Consider the following 21,915-nt stretch of genomic DNA (forward strand, 5'->3'; position numbering starts at 1 on the left):
TGTGTTTATTTCAGCCTGCAAAAGAGAAGGCTCGGGGTGACCTAATTGCAGCCTTCCAGTACCTGAAGGAAACTTTTAGGAAAGATGGGGCAAAACTATTTATGTAGTGACAGTGCAGGAGAAAACGGTATCAAAGTGACAAAAGGCATGTTTTAGATTAGATATTAGGAATAATTCCATGCTGTGAGGGTGAAAAGGAGCTGAAACAGGTTGCCCAGAGAAATTGTGGATGTCTCATCTGTGGAAGTGGTAAAGGCCAGAGTGGATGGGGCTTTGAGCGAGCTGGTCTAGTCGAACGTGTCTCTGTCCACGCCATGAAACTGGATGATTTTCAAGGTCCCCTTCCGACCCAAACCATTCTGTGACTTTACGATTTTCTGTGAGTGTAAAATCCGCGCAGCGCGGATGCTGGCGGGGCGGGTGGCGGCAGTGACCTACCCGGCTGCAGGGCGGCCGCAGCGAGCCCGGCGGGTGTGCCGGCACTCAGCCCGGCCGGGGATCGCCGCCAGCCCGGGGAAGGCGGCGCTGCGGGAAGGGCAATGTGACCCGCGGCGGGCGGGGCTCGGGCCGGGCCGCGCCCCTTCCGGCGGCCGCTGCCGGAACCGCGGAGCGGAGGGGGCGGACGGGCCCGGGACACCGCCTCGCCTTGCGCTGCCGCTGCCGGTCCCTCCCGCCCCGTCCTGTCTCGTCCCCTCATGGCGCTGGAGCGGACGGGCACCGGCCCCTCCCGCCGCCCACTCCGGCCTCCCCCGCCCCCGTCTCCTCTTGGTTCGCCGCTCCCGGCGGGCATGTGAGCGGGGCCGTGACCGCAGGTAACGGCGGGGAGAGGCGGGAGGGAGCCCAGCCGGCCCCGCGGGGGCGGGGGGAGGCGGCGCTGCTTCCCCGCGGAGCGCTCGGCGCAGGGCCCTCGGTGAGAGCGAGCGGGCCGGGGGCGCGGGGCTCCGGGCCCGAGGGTGGTTTCTCCGTAGTGGGAAACCTGTGCTGCTTTGGTCTGAGAGGGCCGAGGTTAAAAGCTCCAAATCGGGCTGTTTGCGGGGCTCTCCCACCGAGCGGGGTTATCCAGGTACAGTGTGCTGGCTCTGCCCGTGCTCCGGAGCCGCTGTGCCCCGTACTGGGGTGCGTGTGGTAAACCGGGGAGATAAATGGTTTGCCTTCGCTTTGGTCCAGGGTTGAGTTATCCCAGGTTGAGTCTTGTGCGGTATGGTTCCAGAGCACCTTCAGAACTTCAGAGCCCTGGTACATCATTCTGACGTGGAAAAAGTAGTCGTAGCTTTGCATTGTAGCTCATTGTAGTCTTAAGCTGACGTGGGGAGGTTTAGATTGGACATTACGGCGAATTTCTTCATAGGCAGGGTGATGAGATGTGGAGTGGTTGACCAGGGAGGTACCTGGTGGAGTCACTGTCCTCAGAGCTGTGTAAGAAAAGACTGGACATGGCACTTAGTGCCAAGGTCTATTGACATAGTGGTGGTTGGGTTATGGGTGTGACTCCATCTGACATGCCTTTTCCAGCCTAGTTGATTCTGTGATTCAGAGTGAAGATTTTTGTTCATTCATACACTGTGAAGATATTGCCTGGATCTAAGTCCTTCGTCCATGTTTTTCCCCAATCTTTTTCAAGCAGTCAACGTTCTCTATTTCACTACAATGTCTTTAACATTGTTGTACTGAAAACGTGATAAATGTAAATCACTGTGGTTCTATCTTAAAGCCTTTTATGTGCCTTGTATACAGTTAGGGTTTTTCCCCCCGGAAGGTAACAGCTTCATCCATAGAAAATTATTCCATAGGTTTTGTTGGTATCATTGTATTTAGAATTCAGTGTCACATTAGTTCTGCTTTTGTTAAAGTTCTTCATTCTGATGATAAAATCCTGGTGACAAGAAGCAGGTTATATTGGGTTGTCAGTCCTGTCAAAAGAGTAGCTGTGACTAATGTATAGATTGGACTTTACCTTCCTGGATTATCTTAAATTAGAAACTGCCCATATAAAATACCAAAGGTGAATTTCAGTGACCCTGTGCTGGTTATTCCTCCCACAAGAGGAACTCATGTGCCAGGTATAGCAAAGATGAGGCAAGTCTTATCTTTAGTCTATTTTGATAGCTTTCCCTGAAAACAGTCAATGCAGTATCAGTTGCAAAGCACTGCCTGTAGTTTGTATTCAGTTAATGAATAACACTGTTATAGTGAAGATACTTTTTAGCTTTATGGGAAAGTGCTTTAATTAAAGGTCAGTTTTTTTTAGAATAACTACAAGTAGCACATGCAAAGAAAAGGTTTTAATGTGGATTTTTTTGTTTCCTCCTAGTTTCATAAGATCAAGTGCTTGTTACTTTTGCTTTATAAATAGAAATCTGCTATAAAGTATTAATTTTCCCCATAGTTTATCTAAACCTTTTAAAATAGAGAGCTGTAGGATAGTTAATGTATGTTTTGCTTTCTGAGCATGTGATAGTGCCTCTAACATTATATATATATGTGCATATATATAACATAAATATGATTTTAGCTTGCCTATGTGTAATATGTAAATAATTATGTGTATAAGTTTAGGCAGTCTTTAACTTTGGCAGAGCTGGAAAACTGTATCCTGTATTGGGGTAAATGTGCAGTACAAAATTGAACATACTGTTTCATGAACAGTGTGTACAGAATCTGTAGGTACTGTGTGCATCCATCTTGGCCTTTTAAAGGTGCACATGACTAAGGTTTGAACTCTTTTATCCTGATACTCTGTTGTGTCTGTCCTTCAGTATTCTCTCTGTACCTCTGTTTAAAAGATATGTTTGTGAGTGGAAGGAACATGACTGAGGAAGGCTTGCATTTAATAATTAGGTGTATTTGGGGGGTATATTTAGTAATCTAAGATCATTTCTGTGTTCATACTCCCCACTGCCCCAGCATTCTGTGTATCCAAAGGAGCGCTGCAAAGGTGTGAAGGGGGTAGAGGGAAGATGTATAAGGAGCAGCTGAGGCCACTTGGTCTGTTCAGCCTGAAGAAAAGGGGACTGAGGGCAGACCTCATCAGGGTCTGCAGCTTCCTGATGAGGGGAAGCAGAGGGGTAGGCACTGGTCTCTTCTCTCTGGTGACCAGTGACAGGATCCAAGGGACTGGCCTGAAGCTATGTCAGGGGAGGTTTGGGTTGGATATTACAAAAATGATCCTTGCTCAGAGGGTGGTTGGCAGTGGAACAGCTCCCCAGGGCACTGGTCACAGCACCAGCCTGACAGAGTTTAAACCTGTGTGTGTTCAGGCACATGGTGGGTTTCTTGGGGCTGTCCTGTGCAGGGCCAGGAGCTGGACTTGATGATCCTTGTGGGTTCCTTTCAACTCAGCATATTCTGTGATTCTATATAAACATCCTCTGAAAACTCACCATATCAAAGCCAATAATTAAAACTTGATATTAGTTATTTTGCAATAAACGTGCCTTAGCACTTTAGTTGCAGAATGAAACTGAAAGAATTAGGAAAGTATTTCAGTTCAACTTTAATATGGTACCTTCCAAAGAATAACTTAGATCACAGGTTAGTTTCTTTGATTTGTGAAGTGAAAAACAAAAGGATGAAATAACTATGGCTTCAGGCAAGCTGTATCTAAGGAAGATCAAATCTAAAATCACACTGATTTGTTATTCAAAACATTCTGAAATTCAAATATTCAAAATATTCTGAAACAAAATCCTCTTCCTTTTAAAGCATACATTGGACATGGTCTTGTGTGTCATGCATGAAAATTAAATTGTCTTGAAATAATGGACATAATATTTGTGCCAAATTCTTAGCATGCCAATTAATGCTATTTTTGATATCTGTTTTAGAAACCTAACTTCCAAATACTTAAGAAGTGAATGCCTCTGGATTTCTGAACAAAATTGGTATGTATAATGAGCTGTCTACAGGCTCACCACCAAACATTTGGATTTCTGTTTTGTTAGGGAATGTTTGTTTCATGTAGTTTAATGCCTGTGGAAGGGAAGGGAACAATAGCCAACATGACATATAGTCCATGTGTATTTGTTAAAGCAATTTGTTGATTCAACCTCCTTTTCTTCTCTGACAAGCTTTATGGCTAGAAGGGCATTAAATAGGTGCTTAATTCCAATGTTAGAAACATAAAACTTAAGCAGAATTGACAGTAAAATACCATAGAACAGTTCAAAAGATACAGAATGGCTGTACCTAGAGTATTATTGTCTTGTCAAAGCAGGCTTTTGTTCAAAACTCTTCCATCATGTCTGAATCTTTGGATGTTTAATGTTATTGATCTGGCTCAAAAGACAGAGCAATAATCAGTAACATTGGGCAGGGAAGGATTGCCAGTGTGTAACCTTGATTGAATGTTTTCAGGAAACATTTCTAAAAAAAGAGATGTTTTTAAATAGGAGTAAATGGAAGATATTACACCCAGGCAGGAGTAATTTGCTATACAAGTGCAGGAGGTTATACCAATAGAGAAGTTGAAAATGACTCAACAGTAGGTGACTGCAGAAAAAGGGCTAAAAAACCCACCTGATTTGGATGTTTCTTAAAAAGAAATACAGTCTACCACTTATTGCAGAAGTGATAATAACTCAAGCTGAAGTACTATATACAGCTTTGGAAATTGCACTTGAAAAAAGCTTTTGGGAAAGGACCCAGAGGGTGCCACAGCAGGAGACACCTGCAGGGTAATGTTGATATGGGGATTCAAAGATAAAGGGACTTGTATCTTTTTCCAGCAGTGGGATTTGGTAGTAAAAGTGAAGATGATCAGATAATGAGAGTTCCTAATGGCATCAAAGCATGGCTGCCACGTTTGTGAAGTTTCCTTTACAAGAATTTTGTGGGAGAAGCTTGGCTGAATTACCTATAATGAGGAGCAGCAGTGAATTATGTAGTAGATGGCAGAGGGTTGAAGTAAATGGCCTGTTAAGGTCATTTTTTCTTGCTTAATGACATCATCCTGATCATAGCTGAAAAGAGCAGGTTTTAAAAAAGATTCTTGAATTTAAATAATGTAGTGTATATTTAGACTGTTTCTTGTAAGTCTTTTATTAACTCTAGAGGGCTTGTTGCCAAGTAAGCAAAGTTGGAACAATGGACCATGTCTGCCTTTTCCAGCTCTTATTATTGCTTCCATACAATGTACAGCTTGTGGAAGTGATACTAATTTTCTTTGGCTGGTAACTCCCATATTCTTACTTATGCTTACCTGCTTTTAAATGTAAAATATTACTTCTTCTCATTACACCACTTTTAATGTTTCTGAATATTCAGAGAGGTCACTTGCTGCAATAAATGTAACATCTTTGGAGCACTGTGTTTGTGCTGCTTTTGAGAGAAAATGACTTCTGAGCACAGAGGCAAAGAAGTGTTATCCTGTGTTTTAGATCAGAGAGTCTGTATCTTGCTAGCATTTATGATACATTTGGTTACATCTTGAAAATAAGCAAAAAAACTTTGTGGCTAATCTGGATTTGTTTATCTCCCACAGTTTTTTTTTTCACATTCTGAGTTTCTCCATCAATCCCTGTCTGATAACCTTCAAACCCAGGTCCCTGTGTGATCTGTCATTGCACTGTTGCACACTGAGAGTTATGACTCATGACACCAGCAGATCCACAGGCAATTCATTAATGAGTGGCTCTTGGAGGCATGGTGGATGTTGTAGTTTCTGTGAGTAGGAGAGTCTCAGCCCTTCTTTACTTCTCTGAAGTAAAGCAGAAGCAGGAAACTAAGACGCCTCCATGACACTGCTGGTCTTGAGTGGATGAAGTGTTCTATGTGTTAAAATCAGCTGTGAACTTGATTAGAGAACCTTTGCAGCACTGCACAACTGCCAGCTTTATTTAACTCCTACATTTTCTGGCTCTTTCTGTTTATAACCTAGTAGTGGCCCTAGCTGCTGGAATGCAACAGCTTTGGCATGTCCCAAGGCAGAAACATGAGAGGCGTTATTTATTCCAGAAACTGCTCATTTCATGGCACTTTCTCATGCCCATAGATATTTTTTCTTGATTATATTTATAAGCATGCATTAATTCTTCTTTTAGTAAGTCTTAGGGTTAGAATTAAAGTCCTGATTTCCTAAAGTGTAAAACTTCCAGTGCCTGGTACTGCTTTGACCTTCCACATGTCAGTTCTGCACATGCAAATTATATCTGCTGTATTCAGAGGGAACCAGATCTCTTCAGAGGGAAACTGGGTCCACCATGGCTGTGTGACATGTCTGCAACTGTAGACATCTGAATAAACCTTAGGTGGAAACAAGGCAGTCCAGCCAAAGTAACAATGGGCTGCTTGTGTCTGTGAGGACAAATAAATTCGATGGGAAGAGCTAGCAGTAATTTATCCGAATGTATGTAATTTAAGTGGTTGAGATTTGAGTTGTTTACAAGGTTAACAAAGAAGTTCACAGGGCACTTCAGCATATTTGGGACATGGGGGAAAGTAGAAATACTAGTTTTGAAGTGTAGCAACCTTTTAAAGTCTAAATTCATAAAATTACCTGTGAGCACACAAGGTTCTTCATTCTTCTGCGATCTAATTTTTCCTCTGCTGCAAAGAAAAGCAGCCTGTGCTTTCCCCTTGTTTCTGGAATGCAGTGGGTGGAAGTGTCAGGATGGGACTAACTGATGCTCTTTTCCTCTGTCAGTGTAGGTGAAGATATGCAAGCCAAGGAGAGAGGAAAAGAAAAAAAAGTGACTTTGCCAATATGGAGAGTTCTCTTTTAGTAAAAAGCTGCACTAGTAAAATTAATCCCATTAATAATGGGATAGCTAAAGTAGCAACTAGTGAAAAAACTGGTAAAGTATAAAGCTTAGCAAAACCAGCTCCTCCTCCCCCAGGTGATGCTGTAGTACTGTCACATTTTGCACCAGCTGGAGTTGGAAGAGCATTCTTAGCTCGATTACCTGAACAGAGTGCCTTACACCTGCTACAACAGATGGTGCAGAGAACAGCCACAAAATCTTATGTCTTTTCCTTGCATTAAAAAACTTCTTCAAGGGACGGAAAATCTTGTTTGAATTTCAAACCAGGATGATATTTATGCATTTGAAGTGGCTGGGTTTGGTCTCACACACTGATGAATTGTCTTTCTTGGTTTTATTTGTTAGGTGGTTTTGTGTCATGCAAGAATCCAGTTTATTTTTAAAAGTTTATAGAAAGTGAAAGCACTTTCTTGTAGATCATTTACTTAGCTTCTCCTACAAAATAAGATGTTAAAATTTCTGTGCAAGGATTAAAGGAAGTGGATTTGAGAATTTTGAGCTGTGGCTCATGCAGCATTTTGAGTATTGCTATGTTGAGTGCTTATTGTTTTCCTTTACTTTTTCACAGCCTAACTGGATGCAAGTAAGAGGATCTGTTCTCAGTTTTAATGCTAACCTACCAGTAGCTCTCTGTTAGGTTTTCCTAGAGGTACAGCAAATTAATCAAAGTTGAAAGCATAAAAGTACAAGGAAAAGCAATATTGAAAGGTACTTCATACAAGTATGGGAAACTGTGTAAAATAATTTAACAAAGGACTTATTTTTTGCCAAATTTTCCTGTTAAAGGGTAATTGCATGTGCATGCATGTGAGGTTTGTTTGTATTATGAAAATGGCTATATGATTAAACACCCTTCTAATACTCCCTTTCATTTTTCTAGGGAGTTTATATGGAAGAAATGCTGCTGCAACTGTTCTCAAACTCTGTTACAGGCTGATTTCAATGTAAGTCATTTGTTGGTTGGTATCATGGTGTGCCAGACACAGATTTGCATACTCAATGAAAAGAAAAATAAATTACATATTTGTAAAATGTCCCTGAAGTTTCTCAAAGAATTTTTGTTTGGGTTTCAGTTTTTATATACCAGGTCAGAAACTCTTCCTTCTCTGTGTTCAGACTTGTTAGTTACTCATCCTTAGTGCAAGCTTATACATGCTTCAGATTGCCTTATTTTTGTTAACCACTCCTTGCAGAAGCCACTTGCAGGAGAACCAGTCACATGAGCTGTTGAGGATTTTCCTATACAGCACCTTTTTCTTCCAGCTTAATCCTAATGTGATTATTTTGCTCATGTTTCAGTGTTGCATCATTTTTTGTTGAGTATCAGAAGTTGTACTCCTCGTTGATCAATGTGACAGTGTTCAGCAGTTTACGAGATGAGCCAAACTCGTGGGAAGTATGACTTCTGTATTGGTCTGGTGTTGGCTATGAGTTCCAGCATTTTCATTGGAGGAAGTTTCATCCTGAAAAAGAAAGGTCTCCTCCGGTTAGCCAGGAAAGGCTCCATGAGAGCAGGTAAATACATCTTTTAATACATTGCTGATGTTTAGCTTTTGCTGTTTAACAGAAGGTTGCTTTTGTTCATTAGTTCATCAAACTAATGATGTTGTTTTGACTTTCTTGGGTTTTTGTTACGTGTGTATGAAACCTAAAACAGAGCTGATGTGTTTTTTCTCTGGTGTCAGATACCCTCAACTCTGTGTGTGACACATGCTATTTAATGCATATGTAATGCCCTCTGGGGACACTTGTCAAAGGATTCCTTTGTGTGTCAGTTAAGTCTAAATTGTACTTGCAAATTGCAAGCAGCACTCTTAACTACGTCTGTGCTCCTGAATGAGTGAATTTAAGAGAGTTTTAACCATGTTTGGGCGTCAGAAGATTGTTTTAGAAAACTAAAGTCACGTGTAGTAACTGTAATGAGTAGTGCACCTCAGGGGTTCATACTGGAAGCAATGCTATTAAATATCCTCATCAGTGATACAGACAGTGGCATTGACCGAATGTGCTGGCAGCAGGGTCATGGACCACACTGAGCTGAGGGGCGCAGTTGATGCTCTAGAGTGAAGGAAGTGGCATCCAGAGGTATGGATGGGACCTGGATGGGCTTGGGGAGTGGTCTGTGCAAACCTCAGGAGGCTCAACAAGAGCCAGAGCAAGGTGCTGCACCTGGGTCAGGCCAAGCTCCAGTATCAACACAGGCTGGGGGATGGACAGATGGAGAGCAGCCCTGGCCAGAAGGACTTGGACATGCTGGCACATGATAGGCTGGATGTGACCCAGCAATGTGCACTCACAGCCCAGAAAGCCAAATGTGTCCAAATCAAGTGTGACCAGCAGGGCAAGGGAAGGGATTCTCCCCCTCTGCTCTGCTCTGCTCCGGTGAGAGCCCACCTGCAGTGCTGCATCCAGCTCCAGGATCCCCAGCGTGGGAAGGACATGGACCTGTTGGAGCAAGTCCAGAGAAGGGCCATGAGAATGATCAAAGGGACAGAACACTTCTGAGGATAGGCTGACAGAGCTGGGATTGTTAAACTTAGAGAAGAAAAGGGTCTTGCGACCCCTTATAGCACCTTCCAGTACCTAAAGGGGGACAGAGAGTAGCTAAAAAGGACAGAGAGATGAGATTTGGTTTTGGGTTTGTTTTTGGTTTGGTTTTGACCAGGGTCTGTATTGACACGATGAGGGGCAGTGGTTTTAAATTGAAAGAAGATAAATTTAGGTAGGATAGTTGCAGCATCCTCAGATGATTCAGAAGGTTGACTCTGAATATTTTTATTCAGTACCTGTCATCTTTGCTTCTAAAAGATGGTTGATCTTGAGATACATAATTCATGCACCCTGGTTTGGAATGAGAAAATGTGATGCTTGCACATGTAATCAACCACATATAGACCATGTACAATTTCTGCAGAGTAGCAGTCTTAGTAAAGAGACACATAACTTGGCTTTTCATGTAATTTCAGTGATTTGAAAGAACCCTGTTTCTCAGGGTAATGCAGTAATCATCAGTGCCATTTCTAACACTAAAGAAATAAAAAACTGGTTGTAGGAGGCACAGGCACATCAGAAACTGAAGATGCTTTGATTTCAACCCTTTTACCTAGAGAGCCTAGGTACCAAAAGGCTGCTCATGTTTTTAAGGGCATGAGTTGCAAAAATTATTTTAAGTCATGGCAGTGTTATAAGTGACAGGGTGTCAATGTTTTTAGTGGACTAGCCAATGTTCTTTCAATTTTAGGTCAAGGAGGTCATGCATACCTTAAGGAATGGCTGTGGTGGGCTGGACTTCTTTCAAGTAAGTATCAAAAATTATTCATCTAAGTGTCAAAAATGCAATCTGCATTATATAATTTTAATAAATAACTATGCCACAGATGGCAGCATGGTTACAAAAAAGGGAAAGAGATTGTGTTTCTGCAATACATGGAAATGTCACCTTGTGATTTGATGGATGCAGTTCAGATTTTAATGTAACTTCTCTTACATCAGAAGCTCTTCCTTTAATGTAACTGCCCTCTTTGTGCAGTGGAGCTAGGCAGACAATTGTTTTGTCTTTACTGCCCATATGCATTCTGGTTTTTATCTTAGCAGAGAAGTGCTTAGATATATAGGATTTTTTGAAGGGAAGCATATTTTGGCATTATGCCTGTCTTAATTTTTTTCATTGCTTGAACTGTCAACTTACTGTCTGTATTCAGGTAACTGGCTTACTGTATGTGCTGTGCTATATCTGCTATTGCAGATTTCTCCATGCAGAACTTCATGAGTCAAGCTGGCAGGCTGGGGGGAGCTACAGCACAGACACTAAAATAAAACACCTTCTGATTTGATAAAATTAATTTTAATACCTGTTGTATGTAGTTCCACAGCCTGCTTTTAAAATCTAATAGTGGTGGTCAGGAGTAGGGGTGTGTTCTGCTAGTACTGTTAGCTGAATGCTGTCATTAGAATTTTGCATTGTTCCCTTGCTGCATGTTTGTGTCTACATGAACACTGTGGACACTTGCCCTGATCAGAGGTTTGTTACATGAGGCAGCCTAACTCCTGGGTTTTAATTGCTGTTCCTCTGCAGTGGGAGCTGGCGAAGTAGCGAACTTTGCTGCCTATGCTTTTGCACCAGCTACGTTAGTGACTCCTCTGGGAGCTCTCAGTGTTCTTGTAAGGTAAGAAACACTAACAGAAAGCAGGGTGACTTGAGACAGAAAAGTAAAATATTTCTTTAGAAATATGTCACTGAACTATGCTGTAATAAATGCATTCTTCACAATAGAGTGCTCATAAGCATCAGGAGTAAGTTTTAAGTTTCTCCAAATACGTAGTGGCTATGATACAGAAGGGTTCCAGCAATGCATCTACATGTCCATCTCCAGAAAAAGCTATTGTCTTCTGCATTTCAAAAACATGGTGATCACAGCAGAGCAGTATTTTCATTCCTAAGTAAAGATTTTTGTCTTAGTAAAATTATGTTTGCAAGTTCTCAGATCTCACATTTTTTTGGCAGGCAACATAAAAAAGGGGTTCTGGGCAGAGATGTCAAATACTAACAGGTAGTTCTGTCCACAGCAAGTATCTCAAGATAGAAAATAGCTATTTTTAAGCTGCAGGTTGTATATGTGTGACTTGTACAGTCAAAAGGGACTTGTACAGTCAAAACAACCTGTAACTTGATGAGCAAATTAATATTACTAATCCCATGTTTGTTGATGCCTTTTTTATTTCTTAGTGCCATTCTGTCATCCTTCTTTTTAAATGAAAAACTTAATTTACATGGAAAAATAGGATGTTTGTTAAGTATACTGGGATCAACTGTGATGGTAATTCATGCTCCACAAGAGGAAGAAGTAGAAACTTTGGATGAAATGTCCCACAAACTAGGTGATCCAGGTAAGAAAAATACTGGCTTGAGCTGTACACAGCCCATCATTTCTTCATTTTATAGTTTCATTACTGCTGCTTTCAAGTTCCAGGAAGATGGCCTGTGTCTGCTTCATGTAGACAAGTCCAAATAAAGTAGAGACTTGAATTCTGTAACATAATTCCATAGGGTGCTTTGCATGATGGCAAGATGAACTTGTCTGGCCTTGAATAAAGTGCCACTGATGTGATGGTTTAAACAAATGCAGCAGTACAGGTGGATAAACAAAATTTCTATTAATTTTGATTGAAGTGTGTCATCTCTAAGCCCAACTTTGAGCTGTCCTTAAAGTGAAAAGGTAGGTGTTGTGGTGCCTTCTGAGAGTAAGTCTTACAGATGAGCTGCTGCGTGGAAGATGAGGCACTCACAAATGCACATGTGCAAAATACTATTTATACAAAGGCAATTCTCATCTTAAACATGAGGAAATAACACAGAGATTAAAAAGTTGTTCTTAAGGAATGACCTAATTGTTGGAAATCTGCTGATGAATACAGCCACCTGCCAAAATGTATCATTGCCTAAAAAAGACTCAATTCAGACTCAGCCTGTGTCCAGTGGCATCTACACCTCAGAGTTTGGGTGTAAGGCAGTTTAGCAATCTAATCCTGTAGTAGTCTTGCCAATAGACTGGTAATACATCATGCCTGAGCTACAGCCTTTGCTTTGGCTTGCTCACTTTGAATCATCTAAACTGGGATGCTGGAGGAATAATGAGAAACATCCTGAACTCCTCTGTTTAAGCTGAGTTGGTCCCATTGTTAATGAGTGTTTTCCCTGCACCTCTAAGATAAATATTTCTGATAAATAGAGTCCATAAGTAACAACTGTGTCCATTAGTGTCTATAAATAACAAGATTTTTTTTTTTCCTCCAACCACAGGTTTTGTGGTGTTCGCAACGCTCGTTGTCATTGTGTCTTTAATTCTAATATGTGTGGTGGGACCTCGCCATGGACAGACCAACATTCTCGTGTACATAACAATTTGCTCTGTAATTGGAGCCTTATCAGTCTCCTGTGTCAAAGGTCTGGGCATTGCTATAAAGGAACTTTTCGCAGGAAAACCAGTGCTGAAGCATCCATTGTCTTGGATTCTGCTGCTAAGCCTTACTGTCTGTGTGAGCACGCAGATCAACTATTTGAACAGGGCTCTGGATATATTCAACACTTCAATAGTGACTCCAATATATTATGTAATCTTCACAACATCTGTTTTAACTTGTTCTGCCATCCTCTTCAAGGAATGGCAAGACATGGCGGCTGATGACATTATTGGCACCTTCAGTGGCTTCCTGACTATAATTGTGGGGATCTTTTTATTGCATGCCTTCAAAGATGTTAACTTCACCCTAGCAAACCTGCCCCTCTCTCTGCGGAAGGATGATAGAGCGGCCAATGGCACTTTGCTGAGCACATATGACAGCTTTAATGATGATGAAGAAAGTTCTGCCTGCCTAGGTGAAATGCAATCCACTGAGAGTCTCTCAGCCAGAAGAAATGGAAGCCTGTCAGCCTTCTGAAAATATCTACGTGTTACTTAAGAAAAGAACAATTCTGTAACCCTGGATTTTTTTTTTTTTCCTGCTGTGAAACGTCTGAGCTTGTCTGGAAAGTCATGTACTTTTTAACAGTATGTGTAGACAATCGTTGATTTTTGAGTTTGATTCATTTGGATAAAGAACACTGAAATATTTTTTATTTGCCTTACTTTTACTTTAAAAAGTACTAAAATGACCTCAGACCACAATTGGTTTTGTTGCTTAAGTTATGTGTAAATACTTTCATTTCATTCTTCTGTTTTTAAGATGTATTGCACTAATTACAGTTTTATCAAAAATAAATGGCTTTATTTCTGCATTGGTGGTAAAAAGGTTGCAGCAAACCTGAATCCTTTGTATTCGTGCCCTGACTGACCATGGAGTAACCATATTGAAACAGGAGCTGCAGCAACTACTCCTGTCCCAGTTTGTAAAAGAGAAAAGGGAAGGCTACAACCAAGCACAACCAATCCTTGGAAAATACTGGTTAGGTAAACCTGTATGCAAAACTTGCTGGATTTACATCAAAAATCCCCAACTTTACCAAACCAGAGTGACAGGCTGGCAGAAACAGGAAGGCAGGAGCTTGTGTTCTGAGTGGATAGGTGAGATGGTAGCTCCTGCTGTGACAGTTTAAACAGAAAGAAGGATCTGAATCATTACTAGTAGCCAGAGAAGCTGCTTTCTCTGCTGTAAGAGAGGTCAAGTTCTGTCTCTGTGCTGCAACACGTGCCCTGGCTTTGCAGACCTGTTCTCTGCTCCTGATGTTACAGCTTGAACTCACAGAATTGCTGTTTTGTTTGCTGTGACACTGAGATTTTCAAAAATAACCAAAATAATGAACATTAATGACATTGCTTAAAAAAAAGAGGGGGGGAGTGGTGAGGCAGGTAGGGGGTAATTCACTTTAGTAAAGGCAGAAAATAAAAATTAGGGAAGAAGGTTTTATAAGAATTTTCTACTCTGCATGTGAAAGTTGGAAATACCTGGGACAGAGACTAATAGTTACTGCTTGATGTTGTCAGGTTTAGTGCTTATTGTTTAAGAGAAATTAAGATTTTTCCTAGGACAGAAAAACCTCAAGTTATCACCTGTGAAACAAAATTCTGATGCCTTCCTTTCTTATGTGTCATAACATACAGGAGGGGTGAAGGTGTCAAACAAGAAAAACGTTTTTGCTAAGCACTAATTGGAAATGAAAAAGTTACGCTTTTTGTGCACCTTGCTGCATTTTTCCTTTTATGTAGGAAAGGTTATACTAGGCAAAGAATATTTAGCTCCTATCAAGTCTATAATCCTTTTTGAAAAATAATAAAAATTTACATTATAAAAATGGGAAAAAAATCTCCTAGGACTAATGTCTGAATTGTCTTAAAATTTTTTTCCCCCTCAGTGATCATAAAATATGTATTTAATAGCAGTTTTAGGATGTTAAGGGACCAATTCTCTTACTGCTGAAAGTTAACTGGTAAGAATTAGAAATTATTCGCATCAAGGTTAATTATTTTTAAATAGTTCTTAAACAAAATCAGGCTTTATTAATTAACCATTTCTGCACCAGTGCTGAGCCAAAATCTCAGGTGTATGAGACATCCGTAAACCAATGATGATGTCAGCAAATTAGGAAAGTTGTTCATTTGCTTAACTGGAAGTTGTTCATTTGCTTAACAGGGAAGCATCTGGCTGACCAAAAGTGTTCTGTGAACTAAAAGACTGTTTCTTAAAGAAAGTCATCTGTAAAGCACCTTGTTAAAGAAATCCTGCAACAAGCTGGTGTAACAAAGCACGAGTGCTTCTGACTTGTGTCTCCCACACACCGGGCAGCCTTGTGTGCACTCTCACCACGACAGACACCACTCCAGAATGGCAGCTCTCAAGCACAGATGTCCTAGGGAAACCTGTGATTGTGGAAACTTGCTGATAGATTGCCTGGAAAATCTCCATCCTGTTTTGCTGAGGAAATTTCAGTTAATTTCTTTCCTCAAAATTGAGTTCTCTGCCACTGCAATACCTACATGTTCCTCACTTCCTATGTACCTCTTCTGTCAGATGCTCATTTCTACCCACTGTTGGAGTCAATTCCATGGCTGTGAAGCACCTGGAAAGATCTGAGCAGGAGAAAAGATGTGCTGTAACCTAGCCGTGAACTACTAAGAGGGAAGGAAGAAAAACAGGTTCTCAAAGGGATGAATTCTTTGTTTCACACTATAGGTTAGAAACACTGACCAAGTAACATCTCCACAAATCCATATCCTGGGTAAAACATGTAATTATCTGTCTGTGTCTGTTTTGGCCATCATAACATCTTGGTTAGGGCTGATCCCAAAGTCAGCTGACAGGATCCTGGAGCAAGCAAGCAGGAGTTACTACTTTTAGCTGAATGGTTTGCATTAAAATTAAACTTCTATAGTTGCAAAGTTTTAAAATTTTACTGATGCAGTGCTAGCATACAGCAAGTATAATTTAACAAATACTTTCCATAATAAATGATTAACATCATTAGAGGTTATGTACTGGGATAGACTACATCTGCTCACTGTAGTCAAGATTCTTGTAAACAAGAATTCGTCATCACTTGTAAATGTGTTTGGGTACAGAGGTATGTATTGCAAACCAAAATATAAACTGTGTTAGAAGCTCTCATTAGGAAAAAGTAAACAGTCCCCATTCTAATCAAACTTCCACCTTTTAAAAAGATTAGAAACAAACACCTTAAATAACCTTCATTTCCATAATTACTGATCTCTGAGAATGGATTTGCAAAGAGGAAAAAGAATAAACTGACTAGAAAATTTTTCACAAAGCACCAGCAGAGTTTGTTTTGTTGTTTTTTCTCTTTTTTTTTTTTAATAAAGGCAAATTAAGCAATTAAGACTCTAATACAAACAATTATGCATTGATTTCTAAAAATTTTTTCTACAGAACCGTTTTTTACCCTCCACAGTCATTATTTCTATAGCTTCAGGGGAAAATTATACCAGTCCAGTCTAAAATGGTCACCTCGGACAGGAATGCAAAGAGGTTTCAAAAATCTTACAGGCTTTTAATCAAAGTGTATAAAATTTTAGTCTAGAAAAATAAGTATGGATTGTATACAGTTACTGTGCTTGGAGACTGGAGAGAACAGTGTGCCACTCAAATGGCACAGGCATACTGAAAAATGCAGATGAGAGTATTCTTAAAACTGTTGGTGTGGGGTTTTTTTCTTGCTTTGTTTCTCACACTTTTAGACTAAAGAGGTGCAAAAAGTATTGTTAGGTGAGAATCTAGTTGCTGGCAAGGGACTGATGAATTGGTGGCTGGAAGCAGCGCACGTGTTCCACGGGTGTGCTCTCTCCATCGCCAGACTTCAAATACTTGTCCAAAATAGCAATTATTTCATCATTCAGAATCTGGAACTTGCGAATTCTCTCAACCATTTTCTTCAAAGGCTGCAAACATCAAAAGAACAGACACAGGAATTAGCTCTGGACATGAAAAGCCTTAGCCAGAAAGCCAGCAAATGCTGTTACCTCATCTCTCCCAGCCATGTTACAAATGTTTCCCTTACACTGCTAAGCCAGTGGAAATACAAGGTGCATTTTGGTTTCTGACAGTGCTGCTTTGGGTATAAAGCAGCTCAGTTTACAGCAGCCTTGTCATTTTGAGAATGAACATATATAAGATGGAAGGCATTTAGAAAATCTCATATATTTGTGATATCAGAATTCTGCTTGACTAGGCTTCCGACTCCAGCCTTAATCTTTTGTTTCTGAAAATCCTGGTGCCCTCATTTTCAGCAATTCATTCTAAAGAAAGGATTGCCACATCTACACTGCATCTGAGTACAAACAGCTCTGAGTTGTTGTCTTTATTACTAAAGCAAATACAGATGTTTTCAACTCACCACATTCTTGATAACCTCATCTTTGCCGTCGTGCTTTTGGACTTTCAAGAGGTGGTAGCAGAAATCCAAGACGTCAAAGCGCCGCTGCTGTCCCAAAAGCACGATGATCATACATCCAGCCCAGTGCAAGCCATCCCCAAAGCACTGCCTGCAAGAGGAAACACCACAGAGCAGGTTTCAACTACATCTTCAAAACACAGTCACAGCAAACACTCAGTAATCAGCCACTTCACTAAATAATAAATATGTTAGACATTCATCTAGAAAGCAAAAGCTCTGGTATATTAATTATCATTGGAGATTATCACAAGCAATTCAAATAGATGCTTAATAAAAAAACAGAACTCCCCCTCCTCCTTGAATTGCACATAACAGAGTTACTCCAAAAACATTTACTCCCTATTAGACTCCTGTGGCATTACATTTCATTTTCAGTGGAAACAATGCTTTGAAAGAAAACAAAGTGGGAATTCAACACCACTGTGCTCCTTTAGGCTGCAGGCATGAAAGGAAGAATGTCCTATGCCATTTTCTAATTGCCATTTTCTAAAGAGCATGTTACATCTCAAGAATTTTTCAAAATAAGTATATTTTCAAAACCAACAAAACCAAGAACAAACAACAGTTCCTGGTTAATTCGTGTTAATCATGTTAAATTCCAAGTGCTCGTTCCTGCTCTGAAATTCAGAGAAGAAATACTTGTTAAAGTTAGATGCACAAATGTTCTGCTATTTTATTTAAGCTGGGTTTCTGTAGGGGCACGACCCCTATTGAAAGACACGTGCTAGGGCCCGTTTGTCACAGGATCATTCACTATACACTGGCAATAATTAAAATAGAGGGTTATTTTCACTACAGATAACAATAGTATCTGTGTTCGTGGCTGATGAGCCCCTCGTGGTGATGGCAGCCCTTCTCCCTGGTCCTGCCCTCAGCTCCTGCAGGCAGGCACACAAACACCCCCGCTCCAGCCCCACTGCCACAACAGCACAAGCCGAGCCCTGTTGCCCAGAGGGGCCCTGCGGGCAGCTGGCAGCACGTACTCCACAGTGAACTCGTGCGTTCCCACGGGGATGCAGTAGACGAACTGCATTGCGCTCCAGAGGCGATGGAATTCCACACACTCATCCACGTGCATCACCCCATTGCTGGGCAGGGGCCCGCGCCAGATGGGATCGTCCAGGAAGGAGCGGATCCGCGTCAGGATGACCTCAAACATGGACAGGCCGCAGCACAGGCGTTCTTTGGTCAGCAAGTCCCCTTCCCTTGCGATTGCTATTTGCTGAAGTGCAGAGAAACAAAGTAAAATCCTGGTAAAAGCCACTTCACCACAAAATTTTATTTTTAAAAATAAATACAATATATTTTTCAGTTTCAGGCGGTTTATTCTAGGAGAAATGTCTTCTGACTTAAAGTGAGGGCAGACACTGCTAACCTGGAGATCAGATCAGTGGGAAAACATTCAGAGAAAATTGTAAAATCCTTTTTAAGCAGACAGACTTTAAGCGAGTAACACTAACTGCAGCAATGCTAGGCCTGGATTTATCTCAGGGAAGTTTAAAGAATTCTTGGTCTTAGTGGAGCAAAACCAAAGAGTTCAGTGCTCTGCTGTAGCTCCTGCGTGCGCTCTCCTGCACACCTCCCTCAGCTGCTGCTGTTAAAGATGAGAAAGCTCCAAAGAGGAGCACCAACAGGCTCAGACAAAATCCAAAAGAGGAATGCTGCTTGTGCTTGTCCCAGCTTGTGCCATCACACAAGCTCTCTCCTAGTGCAGCAGCACCTATGATGACAAAAGCAGTCTGAGCTCTGCTTCAGGGCATTCTGCTCTTACTTTCTACTATTCACATCTCAACCACTAGAAAACTGCTAAGATTAGCAGGGTATATGCACCCTCACCCCTGAGAAAGGGGAATAGTGCTGAAGCTGCAAAGGCAGTTCAAGAATGTTCTCTTTGGTCATTGTTTTCAGGAGACCTCAACTCAAATGACAGCTCATTTTCCAAGAGTTTCTAAGTGGCTGGAAGAGTAACAAAATGTTTTAAAAACATATATACATGTGCACAAGAAAACTGATAGCTTTTGGTGGAAATTGCAGGAGGAGCTCCCAGGCTGGACCTTACACTGGGAGGGTATCCCATGGTAAACATAAATACCAATTAGCATTTTGCCCCAGATGAGTCACTTCTACCCAAATCTCAAATGTTTTAAAATTATAAGCTTTAACAGCTTTTTCCAAATTTATGGATTTAACTAAAAATCATTTGTGTGAACAAGGTGGATGTGCAGGTTGAAGTTCTGACAGAGCTATCAGGACAGGCTTTCTGATGCTCAGAAATTTCTTGAATTGCCTCTGACACAAATGAGAAAGATTACCTGGGGTGTGCCAAGTCTTTCAATGAGAGGAACCAAATGTAGTGAAGCATATTTTGATTCCAGTCTCTTCATTTTAGCATCAAGTCTTTCACCCTCTGAAAGAAAATTTTTAAAAAGTGAGCAATCATAAATTGTAATTAACCAAGAGAATTCTTAATTTAATACAAACTTTATCCAGGGAGAAAGAAAACTGTTCTTTTTAGGTAATTTAAGTATTAAATAGCTGGTTAATCTTCAATGCACTTTTAGAGAAATACACACATATTTTAAAATGCTACACTACATGTGCAAGCAGAAAGAAGGATTTGCAGTAGAGTATATCTAATTAACTAAATTCAAGGAAGAATATAATGCTCTTTTATGCTGCTGCTGCCAAGATACTTGATCCCCACTTGTACTAAGACAACTAAGTTGTCTTTATGCAAAAAATGTTTATCTCTAGAGGTGAGGTAAAATGAGGATGCAATCTTGTGTATAGCAAGGCTAAAAACCAGCTGGCACTTCCTCAACACTGGCAAGTAGGAAATGTTCTCTGGCAAATGGGAAAATACTGTTTACAAGGGTCTGGTTAGTTTTATGTAGAAATGCAAGTAGCTACTGTGAGCTCGAAAATACTCTCAGAGTTTTGTAGCTGATGGGATTTCTCCAAGTAGAATAAATCAGCTGCTCCAGCAATGAGAAATTGAAAAGAAAGGAGACAGAGGAGAAGCACAGAAAGAAGAGAGGGCAAAGGGGAAAAGCTCACTTTCTGATGATGAAAGATGAGGAGAGCAGATAGGAAGCAATCCTACAAATATTCACTACTGCATACTCAGTTTAGTGAAAAGGAAGTGAAAAAGCTACAGGGACGCCCCTTTGTTTACCTTCTTGCTGACAGACTCCCTACACCCCATTTAACTGACAATTCTATAAGCTAAACAGCATCTTCAAAAAAGCCTCTCACTATATCCACAAAGCAGGATAATACTGCCCTGGGCATCCATCCTGCTTTTCCCTGTTATGGCATTCCTCCTCTTCCCCTTGTCATTTGCACAGAGCATTGCCAGGAAACATTTGTTTTTTCAGCCAGGCAAACAGGCCTGGATCTGATACCTGTGTCCTGTAATTACCAGCGCTGTGGTAAAGGGTGGCTGGAGGTGGTTACTGAAGGCACAGCAGCGGGAAGGAAGGGGGAAAGCATTACCCAAGGAAGGTGTTTTCACTTTGCCCATACCTTTGACGTGAACCCTGGGCAGGATGTTCTGGAATGGCGCTGCGTGCAACAGGTCACACACTTCCTCCAGAGACTGGCACAGAAAGAAAACGAGAGGCATTTAGGACAGAAGCATCAATCCCCAAAGCACAGCAGACCCCCACGGTGGAATTCCAAGGGCAGAACGGGATTCCAAAGGCAGAACGGGACTCCAAGCGCAGGCCGATGGCGCTGCAGGAACACCAGAGGGCAGCCGGCCTCTGTCACCACGGCAGGAGCCGCTCCGAGGCCGGCCTCCCCTCACGGATCACTCCCAAAGACCACTGCATTTCACCAGCTTCCTCTGCACTCCCAGAGAAACCCCGGCAACTCCCCTCCCACCCTCCGCTGGCAGTTCATAAAGGACAGGGTATTTATTAAATAAACTAATGGAGGATGAGTAATTTCGGTGGGAAAGTGGCAGACAGCTCCCGCGCAGACAAAAGGGGAAGAGGATGACTCACTCACTGCCTGGTTATTTTTACCAGAGCCACAACCCATTATCCTAATGGGAGCTTATCGTGGTGGGAGCGTCTCCCTGCCAGGCAGGCAGAGACTATGACAACAGCAGAGAATCATGTCTTAGGAAGTATTTTACATCTTTAGGGACAGGGGAAAGGAAGACATCTGTCTCCTGTTTCTTTGCTCCTTTGTACACACAGGGAAAATGCAGATGACCAGAAGCAGATGCATGACTTTGCTACGACCCTCTCCTCATTTTTGAAGCAGAGACCCTACTAATTTGTAATCCCTCAACACTTCTAATATTAGAAAAGTTGGTCATCATCCATACTCTTAGCAAGGCTAGCGTGCTGGGGGGCTCATGTGCCTTTTCCAGTTCCTTTTCTAATTCCTTGATGTCAGCCAGGGCAATGCATGAGACTCATCCACTACCACAGATATACTCATAGTTACACTTTGCACTGTGCTAAAATCTAGATTAGTTATGAGGGATCACCACAATGGAAAAATATTGAAATACATGACAGGACATGGGGGGCTGACTGAGGACAAAAACAAGAGGAGAGGCAGCGAGCATGGGTGTGTGACTGGAAAGGGTAACCAAAGAAGGTGTGACACCATGCTGGTGTCACTCTGGTACACCCTCAATCCTTCCAGGAGGAAGTGATGGCCCTGCCTGGCCTTTCACCAGGCACCCACTCAGACTGAATCCAAAGGAATCCAGCTTCTCATTCTGTTTCAGCTGTGCCA

At 41.5% G+C, this 21,915-nt stretch overlaps 2 protein-coding genes across 4 annotated transcripts in view; one reads left to right on the top strand and one right to left on the bottom strand.

Annotated features, from left to right (window-relative positions):
* The first annotated feature begins 608 nt into the window (after nucleotides 1-608).
* NIPA2 (NIPA magnesium transporter 2) lies at nucleotides 609-13,533 on the top strand. The gene is made up of 8 exons (XM_036383073.2): nucleotides 609-812; nucleotides 3,825-3,881; nucleotides 7,639-7,702; nucleotides 8,058-8,273; nucleotides 10,000-10,056; nucleotides 10,834-10,924; nucleotides 11,485-11,645; nucleotides 12,559-13,533. The coding sequence occupies exons 4-8, from the start codon at nucleotides 8,135-8,137 to the stop codon at nucleotides 13,194-13,196; spliced, it is 1,086 nt and encodes a 361-aa protein (XP_036238966.1). The 5' UTR covers nucleotides 609-812; nucleotides 3,825-3,881; nucleotides 7,639-7,702; nucleotides 8,058-8,134; the 3' UTR covers nucleotides 13,197-13,533.
* Nucleotides 13,534-16,029: 2,496 nt separating this feature from the next.
* The window catches only part of CYFIP1 (cytoplasmic FMR1 interacting protein 1), a 79,592-nt gene continuing 73,706 nt past the window's right edge, over nucleotides 16,030-21,915 (bottom strand). For all 3 annotated transcript variants that reach the window (XM_036383046.2, XM_036383059.2, XM_036383065.2), the window contains 5 exons: nucleotides 20,686-20,758; nucleotides 19,473-19,567; nucleotides 18,144-18,382; nucleotides 17,101-17,248; nucleotides 16,030-16,645 (listed from right to left, as the gene is read on the bottom strand). In XM_036383046.2, the coding sequence (XP_036238939.1) occupies nucleotides 16,481-16,645; nucleotides 17,101-17,248; nucleotides 18,144-18,382; nucleotides 19,473-19,567; nucleotides 20,686-20,758 (720 nt within the window). In that variant the 3' untranslated portion in view covers nucleotides 16,030-16,480. The remainder of the gene's footprint in view (nucleotides 16,646-17,100; nucleotides 17,249-18,143; nucleotides 18,383-19,472; nucleotides 19,568-20,685; nucleotides 20,759-21,915) is intronic.

The sequence above is a fragment of the Molothrus ater genome, chromosome 2 (assembly GCF_012460135.2).
Source record: "Molothrus ater isolate BHLD 08-10-18 breed brown headed cowbird chromosome 2, BPBGC_Mater_1.1, whole genome shotgun sequence".
In the NCBI taxonomy this organism is placed as follows: domain Eukaryota; kingdom Metazoa; phylum Chordata; class Aves; order Passeriformes; family Icteridae; genus Molothrus; species Molothrus ater.